General features: G+C 42.3%; 2 protein-coding genes across 6 annotated transcripts; both read right to left on the reverse strand.

The window, feature by feature from the left end:
* Nucleotides 1–4,489: 4,489 nt before the first annotated feature.
* LOC120423315 (venom allergen 3 homolog) lies at nt 4,490–5,784 on the reverse strand. Its single transcript, XM_039587077.2, has 4 exons — nt 5,685–5,784; nt 5,130–5,401; nt 4,824–5,065; nt 4,490–4,760 (listed from the first exon to the last, which is right to left on the reverse strand). The coding sequence occupies exons 2-4, from the start codon at nt 5,139–5,141 to the stop codon at nt 4,517–4,519; spliced, it is 498 nt and encodes a 165-aa protein (XP_039443011.1). The 5' UTR covers nt 5,142–5,401; nt 5,685–5,784; the 3' UTR covers nt 4,490–4,516.
* A 908-nt stretch (nt 5,785–6,692) lies between these two features.
* On the reverse strand, nt 6,693–11,031 carry LOC120423313 (uncharacterized). Of its 5 annotated transcripts, none has more exons than XR_008211707.1 (4): nt 10,803–11,031; nt 10,599–10,740; nt 8,134–10,540; nt 6,693–8,071 (listed from the first exon to the last, which is right to left on the reverse strand). XR_008211707.1 is itself a non-coding variant. In XM_052706107.1 (2 exons), the coding sequence occupies exon 2, from the start codon at nt 10,427–10,429 to the stop codon at nt 8,315–8,317; it is 2,115 nt and encodes a 704-aa protein (XP_052562067.1). In that variant the 5' UTR covers nt 10,430–10,740; nt 10,803–11,031; the 3' UTR covers nt 6,693–8,314. The 5 variants fall into 5 exon arrangements, 1 of the variants encoding a protein (XP_052562067.1); XR_008211708.1 differs by having other exon boundaries at nt 6,693–7,871; nt 7,930–8,071; nt 8,134–10,740; XR_008211705.1 differs by having other exon boundaries at nt 8,134–10,740.
* Between the last annotated feature and the right edge of the window lie 8,546 nt (nt 11,032–19,577).

The following is a 19,577-nucleotide window of genomic DNA, read 5'->3' on the forward strand; positions in this document are numbered from 1 at the left end:
AATGTAACCACCTTTTGGTATTCACAAATCTTCATCGCACAATTTTAAGACTGCTCCTCTCAACATTTCAGTTTTGCCAATCTCACACTATTAACCTAATACAAATTCACAAAAAAAAAACACAATACCAAAACCATTTTAAATCATTCATACAAACTCTAGTACAAACCAAAACAATCATGAACTTTACAAATTCTACATTCCTCATGTTTATGCAAGTAGGCCATTACAAATAATATCCATTTCATTCGTCAACTGTCAAGCGAATAACAAATCCTCAGATTCTAATCTCAACGAGATACTAAAAAATCTATGGAAAACATTCTAGATCTGTATTAACTACCTAAATCAGTTATAAAACAATTGAAATTCAACACAATCCATTTCTTTTACACAGTTACCTTTTTCCTATTCGCAAAAACACGAGTATGCAACACCCGTCAAATACAATATAAATCTTAAGGTAGCACAGCAACTAAGGAAGTTGTTGTCTTCTTATTCCAACATTGTCGAGCTTACGGACCCAATCCTGCTACAAACCGATAGCGAAAAACAATCAAACTCTGTTGTAAATAATTGTGTATACAGTAAATTAGAAAATGAATCCATAATTATATTCAAAGTTGACATATTTTCCAAAATACTAAAATGCTCTGATTCATTGAATGTTTCAAACAATGGCTCTTGTTCTTTAATCGATCTATAAAACCTGCCAGAACATCCTAACTCCTCCCAATCGACTACTTCCTTCCATCATGAATACTAAGCTATGTAATAAACAATGTTTTAACTTCGCTAACCGCACTGTTGAATTCATATTCGTCTTCCTATTTCTAAATTTGAAAACTCCAAAACCAAACACAAGTCAACTGACTCTATCCTACTCAACCCCTCTAGATCTTTCTTTTAAGAGGCCATCCTGGCTCAACTTTGTGGAACTCACTCTCTTTTAAACTGACCATGGCCTGTGCTTGACTCAGCCTTCTGAAACTCCTTAGAACATAACCCTACAAATCTTTATTACCACTACTTTTGCTAAAAACTCCCTTTATGAATAGTTTATAGGGGATGGCGTCGCTATTTTTAGACCACGTTTTCCACTTTTCCTCCATTGAAACCGACTACTTTATCGACTTCATTTTAATAGGGGAGATAGGACGCCGTCTATTTTTAGACGATGACTCAGCACTTTTCCACTAAAAACCCAGATAACAGCACGATATAACATCACGTCCCTATTGCGGGCCTTACTCGATGCTACTTCTTCTTTCATTCTTGTTATCTATATTAATGGTAGTTGGCCTTGATCGCAAAGACCCCTTCTAATTTAATTTGTAGTTGTACATGGGCTGCTCTCGACTCAACTTTCTGGAAACTCTATGGATATACAGTCTGGATAGCACGGAGCAAACCTTCAGTCTCATTATCCACGCTTTAATACGAGTTCTCTCTCCTGCACACTGACAGTGACTCGCCTCCTCTACGCCTGCCCATGGATATAGCTTAGTAATAAGGCTTTCAAGTCAGAAGTCTACCAACACATTCAAAATATGTTTACATGGCAGCTATTTGTTCGCATCAGGTTTGCTATCCCTTTCAAGCAAGAGTTTTTGTTTTATGTTAGGCGACTTCCAGCTGTTTTTTTTTTTGGCTGACCGCCCTATATGCCAGCAAACAGAAGTTCGTCATTTTTGGGATAAATTATTATTTTTTTCCACTGGGCCTAGAAAGCTTTATTCTCTGACTCTTCGGACCAGAACCATACTGTTGAACATCAGTTGGCCATGGACTCGACCATAGGTTGACCCGACTCAACTCCTCTCAAAATGGCCCATTATTTCAATTGTTGGCCATGGCCCCAACCCAATTCAAAACTTTCTTAAACTTTAACTCTTATAATGGTTGGTCATAGGCTTAACCCGACTCAACCCTTTCCCAAACTTTCCCTCTTTCAATGATTTGCCATGGGCTTAACCTAAAACAGCCTTTCCTTAATATTTCCTTTTTTCGGATGGTCATTGGCTTATCCCGACTCAACTTGTACCTAACTCCCTTTTTCCAAGCGTTGGCCATGGACCTGACTCATCATTCTTCAAACTTCTCCTAGAATGTTTTTTTCACTGGTTGGTCCTGGGCTTAACCCGACTCAACCTTCCCAAAAATTCCTTTTCAATAATTGGCTATGGGCTTAACCCAACTCATCCATTGCTAAATCCTCCTTTCTTTTACCGGTTGGTCATGGGCTTAAACCGACTCAACTTTAACCATACTCCTCTCTTCAATAGCTGGTCTTTCTTTTTTTTTCTTTTTTTTACTTGTTGGTCATGGGCTGAACCCGACTCAACCATTCCTTAATCTTTTTCTGTTACCGGTTGGTCATGGGCTTAACCCGACTCAACTTTAATCATACTCTTCTCTTCAATAGCTGGTCTTACTCTTTTTTTTTTACTTGTTGGTCATGGGCTGAACCCGACTCAACCTTTCCTAGCTACTTCCACCATGTCAAGTCCTTTTTAATAACTCACGGAAACGGAACCCAAAAGAAACCGACTCTCTAACTAAACCATTTCAGATGATTCCAAACAAATATTAAACATTCAATAAAACTTCCATTTTAAAGCCTTGAATCCGACATGATTTGACAACCAAACCATTCATCTTACAACAGGTTCACCTTGTTGACAATTTAATCCATTCTACATCGACCGTTTTCTCCTTCCTTGTAAAGTTCGACTATTGTTTCTTCTACAAATGACCCAAAAGGGTCTTTAAACTATTCTTTTGACTATTATAATTGAAGCATAAATAGAAGTAAACGCTAACTTTATAAAACTTATTCAACTGAAAAGCTTTCTTATTTTGCTACCAGTTTCCGGTTTAAAACCTTTATTCAAAGATCCTTCGCAAATTCATACAATCTTAAAACTGTGCACATTTTCATCTCTTTCAACCCAGCTTCAAGCCACATAAGCCTTTTGTCATCCTGCACAGTCCAACTAATACTAATGAAAAATCAGCTGATGTCATAGCCCACCTTTCTCTGAATTAGAAAAACAATATCCACTTCCATTTGTTCAACTATTCTTACTCGAACTTATTTACGGTGCTGTGCCTGAATATACATGACAGGGAGGCGACCCCTACACCTGAAATAACTCATCGACTCAACATCATTTAGGCTCAAACTGACCACTTCTTCCAAATCGCAAGGAATGCAAACGGGGTCGACTGAAAATGAACCTAGACCAACAACATTCATTATTATACCCCATTCGATACAGCTTTATATAAGCAACTATTAAAAGTTTAAACAATAATCTCCAATAGTTTTCCTAAAAAAACTACCATTGTTTACTCTTTTTGAAAGATTAAGCAGGTACAGCGCCTCACGAATTCAGTGACTAATTTCAGTAAACTATTATCAAATACAGACGAATTCTGCCATAACCACTTCTCCTTTTCCGGCAGTAAATAAAACTCAAAACAACTTCTAAACCGATTCCCATCTCATAAAATCATTTATAGAAATTACCCTAAATTGGGTTGCTGCATTTACAGTTTGCGAAATATCTGTACAATACGTTGTAAATTCTGTACGAGACTTTTGACAGCTCCTCGAGCCAACCCTGTATTTAGCGCTGTTTGCTTTTGGTTGTCAAAATCGTAGATCCTTGTTGACGCACATGTTTTATTTTATTATTTCACTCTACTCACATATTCTCACTCCTTCTTTGATTGTGCAAACTCGTTGCATTTCAATCACAAATCCGCGACTTCCAGCTACCCGTTCATCTTTTCCTCCCTGCAACCGATTGTAGTTGCGGCGACCGCGCTCCACGCAGGTTGGAAACTGCAGCAGCAACAACTGAAAAAAAAAACAACAGAAAACAACAGAAAACTTCCGCACCAAAACAAAACAAATTTTTGGCTTTTTCCTTCACTAAACACACAGCCAGTTTCACAAAACCACAAAACTTTACAAAAATATCCTGGCAGGATCGCCAATGTGATATTCTGTAGTTTATACTTAATAAAACAATCGATATTTGATTCACACTCGAGGAACCCACGATCCATCTTTATTCACCTTCACACCCAGACTGACTCTCCTCACTTACACGCATCATCCCGTTTACCAATCAGAACTGTCTGTCTCACTCGTTACACACATAATCTAGGATACCACAGTACGCACCCTGAGTCTTTGGTTGTACTCGCAAGGACGAATCGAGGTAGATTACCTGGGTACCAAAGCCACAGTTAGGAGACATTGTGGTAAACCCGTTGCAAGCGATTTGATTACCAATGTTGGAGGGGCATAACGAGAGATCGCAGTACTGCTGGGTTGATAGGCCGGCCACCAGGACTAGGAGGGATGCTAAAGATAAGGGGCAGGTGAGATTTCCATCTAGTGACAGTGCCTGATGACTTATCAGCAGTGGCAGTACGGATTAGAATTTAACTACAATAAGAAAATATACAGTTTCAGTTTAAACATTTGTATTGCTTTGCTTTTTCAAGGGATCGGGCTGACACTTTCGTTCGCGTTGCACAGTCCGGGATAGGCCGCGTTGCAACCGGAAGTACACTTAGAACAGGCATTTCCAGCTGCGTATATCGGTTGACCAATGATGTTAGTCAGCGCATAGTTGCACACAAAGTACTGATTCGTCCAACCGTCCTCATCGTACTTCACCAGGGAGCAACCGATCCGATTGGTTCGATCTGAGACGATCTGCGTGAAGTGACCAATATCTGGGCTGGAAGTTCAATAAAGCAAGCATAATTAAAAGCACCTCTCTGTAGGGATCTTCAAAGCTTACCCCGTATATCCTTTTGGATACGAAGCTACATAGTTGGGATTTGCGTCCTTGAACTCCGCGAACCAATCGTTGACAAATCCGGTGATCAGCTCGTTCACGGTAAATGTCCGCCCGGAGTACGAGAACATTGCGATGTTCTGACCTGCGTAAGGGAAGGCAATCGTGTTTCGGCACTTGTCATGACCGTAAACGCACCTTCTAGCGTTGTTTGCAGCAATCGCGGCCAACTCGTTGTCCCATTGCTGAAATCAAAGTGTTTTTATAAAAAAGATTGAACTACTAAACGCACCTCAACTTATTCCGTACCAGTGTTGCCATCCGTGCTGCCTGCGGGTAGAATGCGTTCGCGGCATAGGTTTGCTGGCCGGAAGCGACCTTGCTGCGCAGTTTGTTGTGCAAATCAAGAATCAGCGCTTGGAGGGACGAGTCCAGCGAGGTTTCCTGTGATCCGGATCCGCAGGAGGTGGCTAGGGCGGTCAGTCCGTTGCAGGCAATGTGGGGACCGCCCTTGGGGCATAGCTTGGGGTCACAGTAGTTGGTCTACTGCGTGGATAGACCAGCCATCGATACGAGGAGAACTGTAATTTGGGATATGGTTTGGTAAGGTTATGCATTGAACCTGATCAAAACGACTCCTAATGAAGGTTGTTCAAGTTTATTGGAAAACCATTCCATTTAAAATAAATCTTCTGAAACTATGTGAAAATGTTGACGATTTACTTAATTTTGCCACAAAAGGACGTTTAGAAAAAAGTTTCACAAAAAAATGATGTGTGACAATGTAATATTTTAGTATAATGTTTTGCAACAAAAATTAGAAAAGAACTGTGGAATAACAACGCACTCCTAGGTAGATCTTACCTACGGTCCCGAGTTTCATCTTGATAATTACTGGTAGAACTGATAATATTTCCACCAAAACTGCTAGTTTTTATATGCTTTTATTGGGGCCAGTTGAAACGCATTGATTAAACAAGTGTATAAAACTCCGTTAAACACATGCTTTGTCAGAGAGTTATGGGTGACCGAGTTTTTCGAAAACAATGACGGCTCTAGTTTTGATGATCGTGATGTTTTATCTTTTCAGCGCATTCATACATGCTGTTGATAAGGGAAACACCATTAGATCGTTTAAGCGTATGGTCGGTTGTATTGATAGGATATTACGGTCCTGTTCAGCAACGGAGAAGGACAACCATGGGTGGTCTCTCATGCTCATGCTCTCATGCTCAACAATGACAGCTTATCTTCATTCCAAACTACCGTAAACTGGGGTCAATCGGGACACATGGGGCGAATTGGGACAGCAGTTTTAACCATGTTGGAGCACAATATTTTGATCTTTCTGGTTGGTTTCGGTTAGAACAGACTCAGGCCAACAAAATGTGTACATCCATTTCCAAATTTAAAAGCTTTAAGTGCTCTAGAAACTGCTGTCCCTATTCAGACTGTAGTCCCGATTCACCCCAGATTACGGTATCAGTTTAGTTGGCAGAAATTGAGGCTTTTAATGGCGGCAAAAATAGGGATTTTGAACCCCCTCTCCCCGTCGTTACAAATTCCCATAAAACTTTTTTTTGTATAAAGCGTAACAAAACCGTTGACCTCCTCCCTCCTAACTGTGTTACGTAATAATAGAATGGCCCCATCAATGCTATCAACTAGTAATCTTCAAAAGTTAAAACGGGCCAGTGTTGAAAACAAACTTAACTTTTTGTATGTAGGTACAAGTTGTCGAAAAGTTCGATATTGAAGGGAACAATTGTATTCACTGTTGAAAGGCATTGAAATATTTTTTTACAAGGAGGTTATGTAAATTTACTTGTCCCGCAGACTTGTAACCTGTGTTTTCACAGTTTCAATAAAAAATACTCACTGAATCAAAGACCAGCATGATTTGACTAAAAGGAAGATTGTAAATTTTTAAATTGTTGTCTGTAAATGTTTAAATATATTTAAATGTATGTCTTCATGTTTATCGTGTGCCACATGCATTTATTTTATATTTATTAGCCTTTGGTTGGTGTCAAACTAGGAGATTTTTATTAATTTATTTCCTATTTATTAAAACCTATTCATGCATGATTAAAAAAAAACAATTAGAAAACAAGCACAGTTAAAATCAATTAAAAGTAGGCGACTCTATTAAGTCGAGAAAAGTAACAAGAAAAATTCATAGACACCAACCCCATATGAAATGTAAGTTTCAGCCTGTTCCAGCTGACAGTGACAGATGTCACTGTCAACCAACTGTCATCGTCGCAACCGGAAGTGAGCTGGCGGGAACGGGTTTTCTGGGGTATAAAAGCGGTCGAAAACGAAGGCCCGCTCTCTTATTTTACCATCGTCCGGAGGAGTGAAGATCGGCAATCGCGCCGGTGTCACCCGTCAACATGTGACCCGGTTTGAAAGTTCGCGTGTGCAATTTAAAAACCTAATTAAAATTCACACATTAAACAGTGATAAAACAGTGAAGTACCACAAGATTAAAATCGCTTAAAGTTAACAGTACGGACTGAGGAAAGACAGCACTACAAACGGTTAGAGGACACCACGAACAAGTTAAAACCCTAGCCGCGTTAAGTCCCCTCGGTCAAATCGTACCCCCGAGCGAGTGTAGTGCAAAGAAACTGCAGTGAAGTGAAAAGTGGTCGGGACTGGTCGCACGAAGTACCGCGGTACTAAGTGCATTGTGGTACACGTCAAATTCTGTGGACCAGTCCCCAAAGAACAGTGGTGTGCCTCGCTCGGGATGGACCACTCTTTTGTGCGCGCGGTACCACTCCCCGGACAGCGAACTTGGCCATCCGTCACCATATGGCCCGCGAAACGCCGAAGAAGAAACCCCCCCCCCCCCCTTTTGTGGCCTTTTTGGGCGAAGCCATCGAACCCCGGCGGCCTTTGAGGCATCGCCGGCGTTCCCGCCGAGTTCCGGAACCAGCCACCAGCAGCGGATCAACAGCAGCAGCAAGTCGACCTGTTCGGATGAACCGTGAAGTGAAAAACTAAATTTCTTGTAGCAGCCGTTTATTGTTGGCAGCTCAAAAACTGCAATATAATTTAGGGTAAGTAATTATTTCAATTCCATTCCTTTTTTCCTACTTACTAAAATAGTCTTGCTCCAACTACCGATTTACTCCTCCTTCCTAGAACCTCCTTAATTGCTTCTCCTTTTTCCCGCTCAAATCATCATCACCGTACGAGTTCGCACCAAGTGACGGTTCTGTGACGGCGGTGGTCTTCGTGTGCTGCGCGTAAGTATTCATAGTTAGTGCTTTGAATTAACACTAATCTTACCGTTTCTACTTACAGGTCGTGCTCTTAGGGATAGGTTTCAAATAAACACTAGAACTGGCCCTAATCGCACTCTTTTGCACTAATTTAGATCAATTTCCCTGCTCTAAATATCACTGCCCACTTAGCAATGGAGAATTTTTGTTTGTTTTCTTCTACTCTTCGCGCGCGTTGACAGTAGAGGTGGAATCAGCCGATTACACCGCCACTGCTGCACCGGTCGGCAGTGTGGCCATCTCAGCGGTCGTAACACCCCAGCCCGTAACATCCGTCGGGCCTTGCGGCTTGTCGGATTTACCATCCACCTTCAAAACCGCTTCATCCTCCTCACGTCGACCCCGCCACTTGTGTTGCTGCTCCGGGATATCTTCGTTCTCTGCTTGCGTTACCCTCGACTTCGGAGTGCATCCAGTTTCGCTGCTGTCCAGGAGCTTTCGTCCCAGATTGTGCAATCCAAGCGCAGCCACGTGCCTCGTTCTTTTCCACGTCCACGACGACCTCGCCGACGTCAGCGTGGGCGAACATAGATGTGTCATCAACGGAAGACTCGTCTCCGATACTTGCAGTGGGTTGTGCTTCGTCGGTTTATCCGGATCCTTTACCACCGCTTCTTCGTGTTGTTGGTTCTGCGCCAACAGCATCCATCGAAGGTCGCAACGAATTGTGACAAGATTCAGCCAACCGTCGACCGCCAGTATACCGCTGGCGTTCTGCACCGACCGTTCTGGTTTCATCAGCCGTGTCTCGCCGTCGGTCTTGTCCACAGCGACGGTCCACTCACTCGTCCGCGTGATTCTTCGCCACGCGCGATGCGCCTCAGCCGTCCGCTGCAGGCCGAGCTTCTTTTGTACGTCTCCAGATACAGGGCGAAGTGTTGCTCCCCAGCTCTTGACGACCCTAATCTTCGTGCTCTTGTCGGACAGCTCGTTAACTTCCTCACAAAATCGCAACTTGTGGTCGAGGCACACATTTTGTTGCTTTTTAATGACGCTGTTCGGACTCGAGCTGTCACTCTTCCGACAGTAAAAGTCCACTGCCTCTACCTGTCTTCTTCTTCTGCTCGTCCCGGATATTGTTTCCGGAATGATTCTAGACGGGTTGGCTTTCGCTTCCGTCTTTCTCTTGATGTCTGCCCGGTGCCGTTCCTCCCTGTTCGGAAGTTCGCTAACCGGGTCTTGCGCGAGCAGATACACCAAATGATGTGTGTGATCCGTCGCCTCCATATGCTCGCACACTTGATACCTTGCGGTTTCGAGCGACGTGAGCGATGCCCGCTGGTCCGCCTTCGGATGCGCATGTCCGCGCGCACTCTCCGCATGCTGTAGTTCCACACAATCCACCAGTGACCGTCCTGTGTCTCGCGCCACACATTTGAGCCAGTCTGGAAGCTCCGCAAGTTTCCGTTCGTCCGTCACTCCATAGGCTCTCGAGGATCCTTCTCGCGTTCCTAAAGACTTTTGCCACTCTTCTGGGTCGTTCGGGTAGCAAGGAGACTGTCTTGTGAATCCCCTGCCCGCGGCCAGTCGTGCCTTTTTAAGTCCGGAACGCTGCTGCCCCAGCCCGTTTGGACTTCTGCTTACGAATGTCTTGCCCAGCTTCGTACTGCTCTCAATGGCGTCCTTTGCGCGATTTATCGCACTTTCGTCGCCATCTTCATCCGTATCCGACGAACCTTCATCGCGTTCGACTTTCTCGTCGGATACTGCCGTCTCCTCCATCGCTGCGGATGGCAGGGGCTTCTCGCAGCTGAACCATATCTTCTCCAACCGCTCGTCGATGAGTGACGACCTTCTCCGGAACGACCTCTCTAAATCTTCCATTCGCCTCTCGTGGTCCGCTTTCCTCTTTCGCTCGAGCTCCAAGTTCGCTCCTTGCCGCCGCATCATCATCCGGATTGCTTCGGCCATCTTTTCTTCCTTCTCTCGCAGCTCGCGATCGATCTGTGCCTGCCTTTCTGCCAGCTCCAACTCGATCTCGATCTGCTTCTGTCGGATCCAGCGGTCAGCGTCAAAATCTTCTGGCGCTGTTTGGGCGATCTCCGGCATGTCCGATTCGGTCACCGCAACTGGTTGTTTACTTACTGTTTCCGATGAACGATTTAATCGTCGATCGCGATCGTCTTTTACCCGAGCATCCACGTTCCGCTGCAAACAACCCTCCGGACAGCACCACTTTGTGTCCGCCGCCGTGCTGTATACGCAGCGAGAATGGTACATCTCGACGCATTTGCTGTAGGCGGTAATTTCCTCCGCTCCGATGAAATCGATCCCGCACGCGCCGCAGACCGTTTGGTTCAGGTTGGAGTCGATCATCTTGGTTGAAGTTCACCGAACCAATATTTTATTTTTGAGTATGTTCGGATGAACCGTGAAGTGAAAAACTAAATTTCTTGTAGCAGCCGTTTATTGTTGGCAGCTCAAAAACTGCAATATAATTTAGGGTAAGTAATTATTTCAATTCCATTCCTTTTTTCCTACTTACTAAAATAGTCTTGCTCCAACTACCGATTTACTCCTCCTTCCTAGAACCTCCTTAATTGCTTCTCCTTTTTCCCGCTCAAATCATCATCACCGTACGAGTTCGCACCAAGTGACGGTTCTGTGACGGCGGTGGTCTTCGTGTGCTGCGCGTAAGTATTCATAGTTAGTGCTTTGAATTAACACTAATCTTACCGTTTCTACTTACAGGTCGTGCTCTTAGGGATAGGTTTCAAATAAACACTAGAACTGGCCCTAATCGCACTCTTTTGCACTAATTTAGATCAATTTCCCTGCTCTAAATATCACTGCCCACTTAGCAATGGAGAATTTTTGTTTGTTTTCTTCTACTCTTCGCGCGCGTTGACAGTAGAGGTGGAATCAGCCGATTACACCGCCACTGCTGCACCGGTCGGCAGTGTGGCCATCTCAGCGGTCGTAACGAGCAACAACGATACTAACCTAAAAGCATGCAAGTACAGAAACAAAGACAAATACACGTGAACAAGTAAAAAGGTCTTTAAACCCCCCCCCCCCTCTTGCACCTTCCCCCCCCCCCCGTAAGCCCCCTTAAGTAAAGTGGTTAAAATTATTGAAACCCGGCTAAAATAAAATAAACATGTAGGTCAAAATCAATCATGCTGTGTCGTCTTAAATTATTTATAATATCTGGTCTTTTGCTTGTTTTCCCCTGTAAAGTGTGTGATTCAGTGTAAGTATTTTAAAGTGTAATTATTCGTTATTTATTAGAAGTTATTGTTATGTCCCGTGGAGTACCGTATGCCGACCCTAAGGAGCAATCCACCTAGCTGGACTCCTTGTGCTCTTTTCCATTTTTTCTAGATTCTTCTTACATCTTCTTAAAAAGTCTTACAGACTTTGGTCGTGGAACTGAATGAATTCAGATAACCGAATAATTGTGCAGCAATTTCATAAAGTGGTATTCAGGTGAACTCATTTTCTACAGTATTTTGTGTACCATGTTAGCTATGCTAAGGTCAAGGGAAATCCAATCACTTCATAATCATTTCAATTTATCTCGATTTATATGCAAATGTCAAAATCTGCTGGACCAACCCAGCAAAAAAAAACATTCCCCACCATTACAAACCGATTTAATTCCAGCAAAACGTGTCCGAAAATCCCCCGAGGGCACGACCCCTCGCGGGCCCGAAACGGACATGTCCACGAACATTGATTTCAACAACAAATAGCATCGAAAATCACCTATTAAACGTGTTCGATTACACCCGATCATCGTCGGCGTCCCGGTCTTTCAACAATGCCCAGAAGGGAACAACACCCCGAAACTGTCCAATATGGGGTAATTTAGAGGAAATTACGCATGCATTGACTCAGTGGGCACACGAAAAAAAAACCCAAGTCCAACTGAGGGAGAGTTTTTTACGCAGTTCACAGGGGACGAGGGGCGCGCCCAGAATGAGTGAGTAAAAATTTGTTTACATTAGCAGCATCGGAGGGCCCCTTTTGACAGAAGGGAAAAAAGGTGCAGGGACGGGAAAAGGAAGAAAGTCGATTGATGGATGATGGATTGAATGGGCGAAAGTTGCTGAATTATGTATTCTGAAGTAGTTTTTTATCTTTTCAGGAGATTTTTTTTTCTATTCGGACTGTTGTTAAACACGAAGCAGAAGTCAACGAATTTGTATTCACCGTATGTCACACTTATCGGAGGGCTTTTTTCAGGGAGAAATGTCCGGTCGAGATTAGACGTGGGATTAGGGGACGAAAATGTTTGGATTATTTAAAGGGTTTGAGGCTAGTTAGCATGTCACGTATCTATTTCTTTCATGTTGAAACAATTTTACTATACTTTTTGAAAAACAAGCTTAGATCATCAAGTTCATTCAAATATTAATATAATGATGCACAGAGAAGCAGATTAAATGTCCTTTAAATGAAAACAAAAAGTATATCAATTAATTAACAAGAATGATAAAATGGTCAACATCATCCACGTTCAGTTAAGTCAAATATCTTCAACTGCTCCAACCGTCATTATATTGATGTTTCTATTTAGTTCTGCACTATCTTGCCCCAAAGATCCAACAACCTTTCGCGTCATTGCTCCGGGGAACGAACGTCAAACTTTGGGCACCTCTAATCCGTTATTCCGATTTAGTACATCAAACCAAAAAAATAAAAGAAGTAGAGTTTACCACACAACCCAAATTCCAGCTCCACGTGTGTGAGCAGAGTATCAAAAGGAAGCACCAGTAGCAATTTGCATAAACACTCCAACGACTCTTTGATGGTTTTCCCAGCGTCCTCTGCTGTATCCTGCATGTTTACTGCTTCCAATCCTATCCCCTGCCTCGCCATGGTCTCTCGTTTTTAGGGGTTAGTGCAAGCAGTTCAACGACGTGTGCAATTGTTTGATTATACCTTCTGCATGCCACCGTTTGCGATCCAGGCTGGCCACTGCAAGGTCCTGAAATCAGAGGTGGGAAAAGCTTTTCCTAAAAGTGGGACTTTCAGCGCAGATATTACCAACCCTTGCGGGAAAAGCACAGCTTGCTAGGATCTTCCGAAACTGGCTGCAGGGCGCAATTTGCTAGATTAGATCACGTAGCTCTCGCTTGTTCCCACCCCTGCGAACTGTCAGTGGAGCTAGGGTTGTGCACCGGGGAGTAAATCATGTAGACTACCTTGCAGGCGCAATTTGTGCCTCGCTGCACCAGCTCGGCTCACTTGTCTTGTTGTTGTGGCCTGCCCTGTCCTGTCCGGGGACAACTCACGGGACAGCACCATTATTTTTGTGGCAGAGATAGCAATCAGTCTGCGCGATGGTCTTACTTTTATGTTTTCAGAAAAAAAAGTTGCACCGTCACTGGAAGCACCCTTTTGAGGTGTTGTTTCACACCTGCTTAGACAATGCCAGGTGACAGCTCCGAAAGTGTCAAATTATGTTTTTTTTCGAGGGACCCGCGATTATCGCGTCATTCAAATTAATGCAAACCTCCCGAAAAATTACACCTTGGATTTCGCTTTGTCTTTTCAATCATGCTTTTTGGTGTTTGCTCTTTCGCGTTTGACAATGTCATTAAAATTAATCGAAAATTGCGATTAAACAACGGTCGCGAACATGTGTCATCCGACGTTGCGCCGTTGCACTCTGCTGGGCCTCGTTGTATCGTAAATTGATGGTCAAACATTGGCCCGAAGACAAAACATGGTCGGTTTGTGTCCGAGGAGAGTGTGAATTAATTCCGTTTATTTTTAGTTTTCAAATTTCATCTTAAAAATAGAAAAAAAACAAAATTAAGAAATTGTTTTTCTAAAGATTCCCGAATTAGATCGCCATACCCTGGCGATAATTACAATGGAATTGCAAGTGCTGTCTCTCCTTCTCTTGCTCGAATTGCCTTCCGCGGGCGTCGATGGTCTGACCTGTCTGGGGAGCACCGCAGCAAACTGTATCGGTACCAGAGTTTTGTCATTTTGATTAATTTGTTAATAATTGATGATTATTGTTCGAGATTATTGAGCGATTTTGTAGCGAATGGATTGGGGGAGGGTTTGCTTGTAGGTCGGAAAGCACTGTTTGAGAAAAGGGAAAAGTGCCATCAAAGCAGTATAAAATATTCATAGTTTTCCAAACGAGAAAGTGGACAAATGCTAAAGTTTTCCAAATGAATAAACGTTTTCCAATCGAGAAAATTTCTTATATTATGTGGGAAATGTGACAAATTATTTCCTTTAGAAATTGAGAAAGAAGCGATTCTGCCTTGGATTTTGCATAAAAAAAATTTTCCTTGCAATTCTCCATATAATTTTACGGGTTGGACATACAAAGTGATTCAATGGGATATTCAGATCTAGAGGGTGACGATTCTCGAGATTTTGAATTTCCCGGGAATCGAGAGATGAATTTGGCCATTTCCCGGGAATTCCCGGGACCCGGGAGTTTTTTTTTACTATGACAATATTGCCAATAATTTTAAAAGGAAAGGTCATATTTTTTTCTTTTCAATGAATTCATTTACAATAAATTCATACTTATTGAAAGAAACATTAATTTAAGTAGCCTCATTATTTGAAGGAACTATTTCAACCTTTAGATTTTTTTTTTGAATCTGCAAATACAAGATCGTTTTTATAGATTTTTGTGACTCAAAATTGTAGTTTAAAATGTTTACGAGTCTTAATTCGCACAGAGTGATTTTTCAAAAGTTTCACAAGCTTGTTGCATGAATTTGTTATTAGATTTGTGTGCCGTAAAAAACAAGCAAATATATAATTTCCTAGTATCGTTATTTTTTTTTGCAATATGATACATAACAACTCAAAACAACAATTTGAAATTGATTTTTTCTTTTTTAAGGTCAACTGAAAATATTCATTGAAGAAATATTTACATTTATTAGTAAAACCTGAATTTTCACAATTGACGGACCTTAACAAAGATTAAGGCAATCTTTACAAATTGCCAGAGTTTTTTCTTCCAAAATATATTCTAATGTTGAGGTTTATGCGAAAAACAAAATGACTACTTGACATCAAAAATGAAATTGCTATGCTTGAGAGAGGATATGGAAATTGCACTTTTTGAAATGGGTTTTCCCTATTACAAATAATAATTAAAATAAAAAAAAAACTGTGTTTTTCATTTCTGGGATTTCGACAAGTTAACATCCAATGTTCTAAAACATTTTGAATTTTTCAAAAAAAAAATCTGATTAGTTTATAAAATTTTGCTTCGATATTTATAAGTATAAAATTTCCCGGGACTCTCGACAAAATTTCCCGGGAATCGAGAGGTCCAAAAATGTTCGATTTCCCGGGAATTCCCGCTCGTCACCCTCTATTCAGATCGTTTTATAAAGGTGATAAAGATTCTGCATACAGCCTAAACAGGCTTTTATGGCCTATCCATAACCATAAATGTTTCAATGGTAATTTCAACAGTTTCAATTCAATATTCAAACAACATCCTATTTTCGAATATTACTTCACAAAATTGAATTTCCAGCATTCCAACGCTCATTGGCACCCATAAATGTCCCCAAAAACAATCTCTCTGCACGCACAGCACCCGTTTGCATCGTGAATTCCGTCGTTCCTGTAACTGCCACTCAAATGGCCACGCTGCAACTCCAAATTGTCGTTCTCCTTAAGATGGCGAAGCTAATTCTATTGCCACATCGTAATCATCATCACCATTGCAAAGATTAGCTCTTCTAGAAGCACACTTCACTATCGTCATCCGAAGGGGACCAGCCATTATCAGTTTCTACAAAGTAGCTATTAATTTCCGGTTTAGCCACGTGGTAATGGCGGTGCGTTTAGCACTTTCTGCTGGTGGTGACAGTTCCTGCCTGTTGGTGGGTGCGTATTGCGCGACAAGTGTCGATCTTAATGGAAATTATCATAATTACATCAATTGAGCGACACGAACGCACGCGGTTCGATTCTAGAGCGGGAGGATATTGGACTGTCAGTTTGACACACACCGCGACGAAGAGGGATGGCCGCTGCTTTTTTTGCGCCTAATTGTTATGAGGTGTTTTGGCGAGGTTGACATTCCCCTTGCGAGAATCGTTCGCAATTCTAATTAGATTTGCTTGCGACTGCGACAATCGATGACCGTTAAGACACTTGTATGACAGAATTGGATTAGCCTATTTTAATTCTAATTAAATTGTCCTACGAGTTTTTTTTCCTGTTGTTGACAACAATTCTTAGCAAAAATGTCCCAACTTTTTTCGCCATCCGATAATCGAATCATCCGTCAGCAGTAATTAGAATAATTAAAACCTGACTCACCCCTCGCAAACGAAGGCGATTTTCGTTCAAAAAACAACGCCTAAATCCACACTGCAACAGAACGCCTAACGTAATTAGGCTCAATCAACTCTCGGTGTCTTATCACGCGTTAGCTAGCATCCCAGTAGCCCCTGTCAATTTGACGTTTAATTATACCATCGCTAATCTCCCGCTCACCCAAGACGTAGCTCGTTCAGCGATTTAAGGACGACCCCCAAAGTAATGAACCAATTGGCCCGTTGTTTCCCGTGGGATTAGCTCGGTCCAAATTTATGCCGACCTGGCGGGATTTGGCGCCCGGAAGCAGCGTCCAACCATTACCGACTGAAGTGCAAAGAATTATGGGCCATTTTGGATTAAAAACGTATAAAAATTAGCCGTTTCTGTTTGTTTCGGCAATTCCTCCACGTGGTAGTCCATGTGGTCACGCTTCGTGGATTTTTCCCTTTTTTCGTTCGCTCTGACGACGCGTTCCGGATCAAGTGTGCCATGCAAAAGTGCCGTTAGCCCCGGCAGCATAATGAGTTTCCTGTCCCTCGGCTAACGTTTCACGAGGGGGGTAGGACGCTGCTCTTCATTAAAACTCATGCAATGCAATTGTTACTTTTCGTGTTTTTTTCGCAACGGTTCTGTGCGTTTTCGGGGATTTGTTTTTTTTTCTGCTGTTGCAATTTTGGCAAATGGGGAAAAGAGTGCAACATAAGCTGGTGTGATGATGGTGCCAGTAATTTGTGGAAAACGTGGCGTTCTCGGTGAACCGGAACTGGACATTGTAATTATTTGGAGCATAACCTGTGGGATGGGAAGATCTTCGGGGCTAATTGAGTTCGCACGGTGGAACGGGTTAACGGGATTGTTGCAATTTTAGAGAAATTGCATGAAGTGATTCGAACCCAAAGGGAGATTCGTTTCTTATAACTTGGTGAATATGATATTCACGCCGTATGCAATGTATTCAAAGTGCCCTACCTCTACTTTGAAAATATTATTTATGCGAGAAGAGAAGTCTTAGTCTGACAAGATTTTTTAAATTAAGGCGGGATATTGTTAAAACATTGAACAAAATTCAACTTAATGGCGTTAGATTAACATTTGTGTTTAGTTTTTAAGAAGAAATCTGTTTAAAAGAATCGCAAACTTGCTCACGAAACTCTGAACTGTCAATAAGTGTTCCGGTAGACTATGCTGAAAAGGTTGGAATAACCTCGGAAAAGCTTTACCCGAGGCTTTACCCAAAAACCTCATTTATGTGAAAGTTAAAATTTGTTTCAATATTTTATGCAGATAATTTGGTGGTTGCTCACTTTCGATTTCGCTGGTGCTGCCCTCTCTAGCCAATGTCATGTAGCACCGTAGTTTGCGATATTTTGTTGGCGTGGTGAGCATATGCTGATGTGGTCATAATCGTTAGATTGGGTCGTTTTTTTGCTCGCAATATGGCAAGCTAGTTATAAAAGGGTGGGAACGGGTAAGGGTAAAGGACACATTTGGTGCCACTTTAATGATATTGCATGTAAAACAAGTGAAGCTTTTTAGATTAGGAGTAAGAGTCGAAACAAAAAGTGCTGATAGCAAAAGGGAAGAAAAATGAAAGTAGAGTCGGATTTCTCCACAGGTTTTTGTCGACCCGAAGTCAGAAGGACCAAACAGTGTCACATTGAACGAAAAGAAGCAAAAAGGACATGTCACGGAAGGGTACTCAGGATATTAGGGTATGGTTGGATGAGTTGTGATTTATGTGTTGGATAAACGAAACAAAAGTGCATGTTTTCATGAAAGGTCATTGGATGAACGTGTTTTTCAAGGATTGGTTGGCGAGATACGTTGTATTCACTTGACGTGCTAATAATTTCGATAAAATACTAAAATTCTTCAATTCCTCCAATTAACCTCTCAGCAATCAAGTTAAGAATTTCAACAGCTCGTCAATTCGAAACCCATTTCTCAACCACAAATCGACACTTCAAACCCAAAATAAAAACCCCAAAAAGTGCAAATATTTACTCTTCCCAGCATTTCCCTTCTACCCAACCAAATCCCACCGGGGGAAAATCCCAAAGTCTGCGGGCCCCGGAACATCTCGTCAACGGTGACATTTATTGGATTGTCGATTTACTCTTTTCGCATATATTGCGGCAAAAGTTCCGGCAGCATTTTTTACTTTTCAGCAAGAAACAAGAAAAAGGGTTACATTAGCGTAAACGTGAAGTGAATTCCAGAAGACGAAAGGGACTCGCACTTGTAGTGTCCCCCTAACGAGCCACCGTGGAACCCCGTTGGGTGGACAATTTGAACGATAATAGGACAAACTGTCATTTTATACACGTACTACTGGGGTTGTACTGTACCACAGGTTACTTGGAACGGATGGACTTTCCAAGGAGGTCGGGTTGAGGACGTGTAAATCTGCGTATGGTCGTAGATCAACGATGGCTGCTGGGATTGAGTGCTGCGATAAAAAGCAGTTCACTGAGATGGAAAACTGGAAAACTTTGGTCGTTTACTTATGGGACTTTTCCACGAGTTTTCACAGTATGCTCTTCGATGTAAGTTTGCTAGTAGCTTGGTTGACAATGGCTAGAGATGCTTGACAGATTAATAGTTTGACAGGTTGACAGATTGACAGGTTGACAGATTGACAGATTGACAGATTGACAGACTGACAGATTTGTAGTTTGACGGATTGACAGATTTTTTTCAAGTTTTGCTCTATTTATTATGCAGCAGTGCAACTCACTTTATGAAACAAGCACAACCTTAACGATACTGCACCAGCCAATAAAACACGTCTCGCGATGACACATCCCGTCATGGCATCCTTTGACCTACGACGGAACATAACTTCCGAAGAAAAGGACACAACTTTTCTCCCCAGCTTTTTTTTTATCCCACGCGACATGACCAACTGTGTCGCGTCGTCGTTCCAGCGACAGTCACCTGGACCAAGGGGTCCCTCCATCGTAAAATTCTCGTGCAGAGCGAAATTTCACGACCAAATCGTATTAATAGCATTAATAAAGCATATTCTCCTGCGTCGCGTCGGAGTCTGCGAAAGTCTCGGAAGTTTCTGGCGTTGACGCGTCCGCCGCGCTCCATACAACTGTCACTTCTTGTCACTTGGCCAGCCAACTAACCAACGACGCCGCGATGGCAGTGTCCCGGTTTATGACGTTTGAATGTTTCGGTTGTGTGACTT

The sequence above is a fragment of the Culex pipiens genome, chromosome 1 (assembly GCF_016801865.2).
Source record: "Culex pipiens pallens isolate TS chromosome 1, TS_CPP_V2, whole genome shotgun sequence".
Taxonomy (NCBI): domain Eukaryota; kingdom Metazoa; phylum Arthropoda; class Insecta; order Diptera; family Culicidae; genus Culex; species Culex pipiens.

Coding starts and splice junctions, on each gene's coding strand:
- LOC120423315 (XM_039587077.2), bottom strand. Junction 4,761..4,823: donor TATCCAAAAGGATATACGGG/GTAAGCTTTGAA, acceptor TTGAACTTCCAG/CCCAGATATTGGTCACTTCA.
- LOC120423313 (XM_052706107.1), bottom strand. CDS start 10,429: ATGATCGACTCCAACCTGAACCAAACGGTCTGCGGCGCGTGCGGGATC.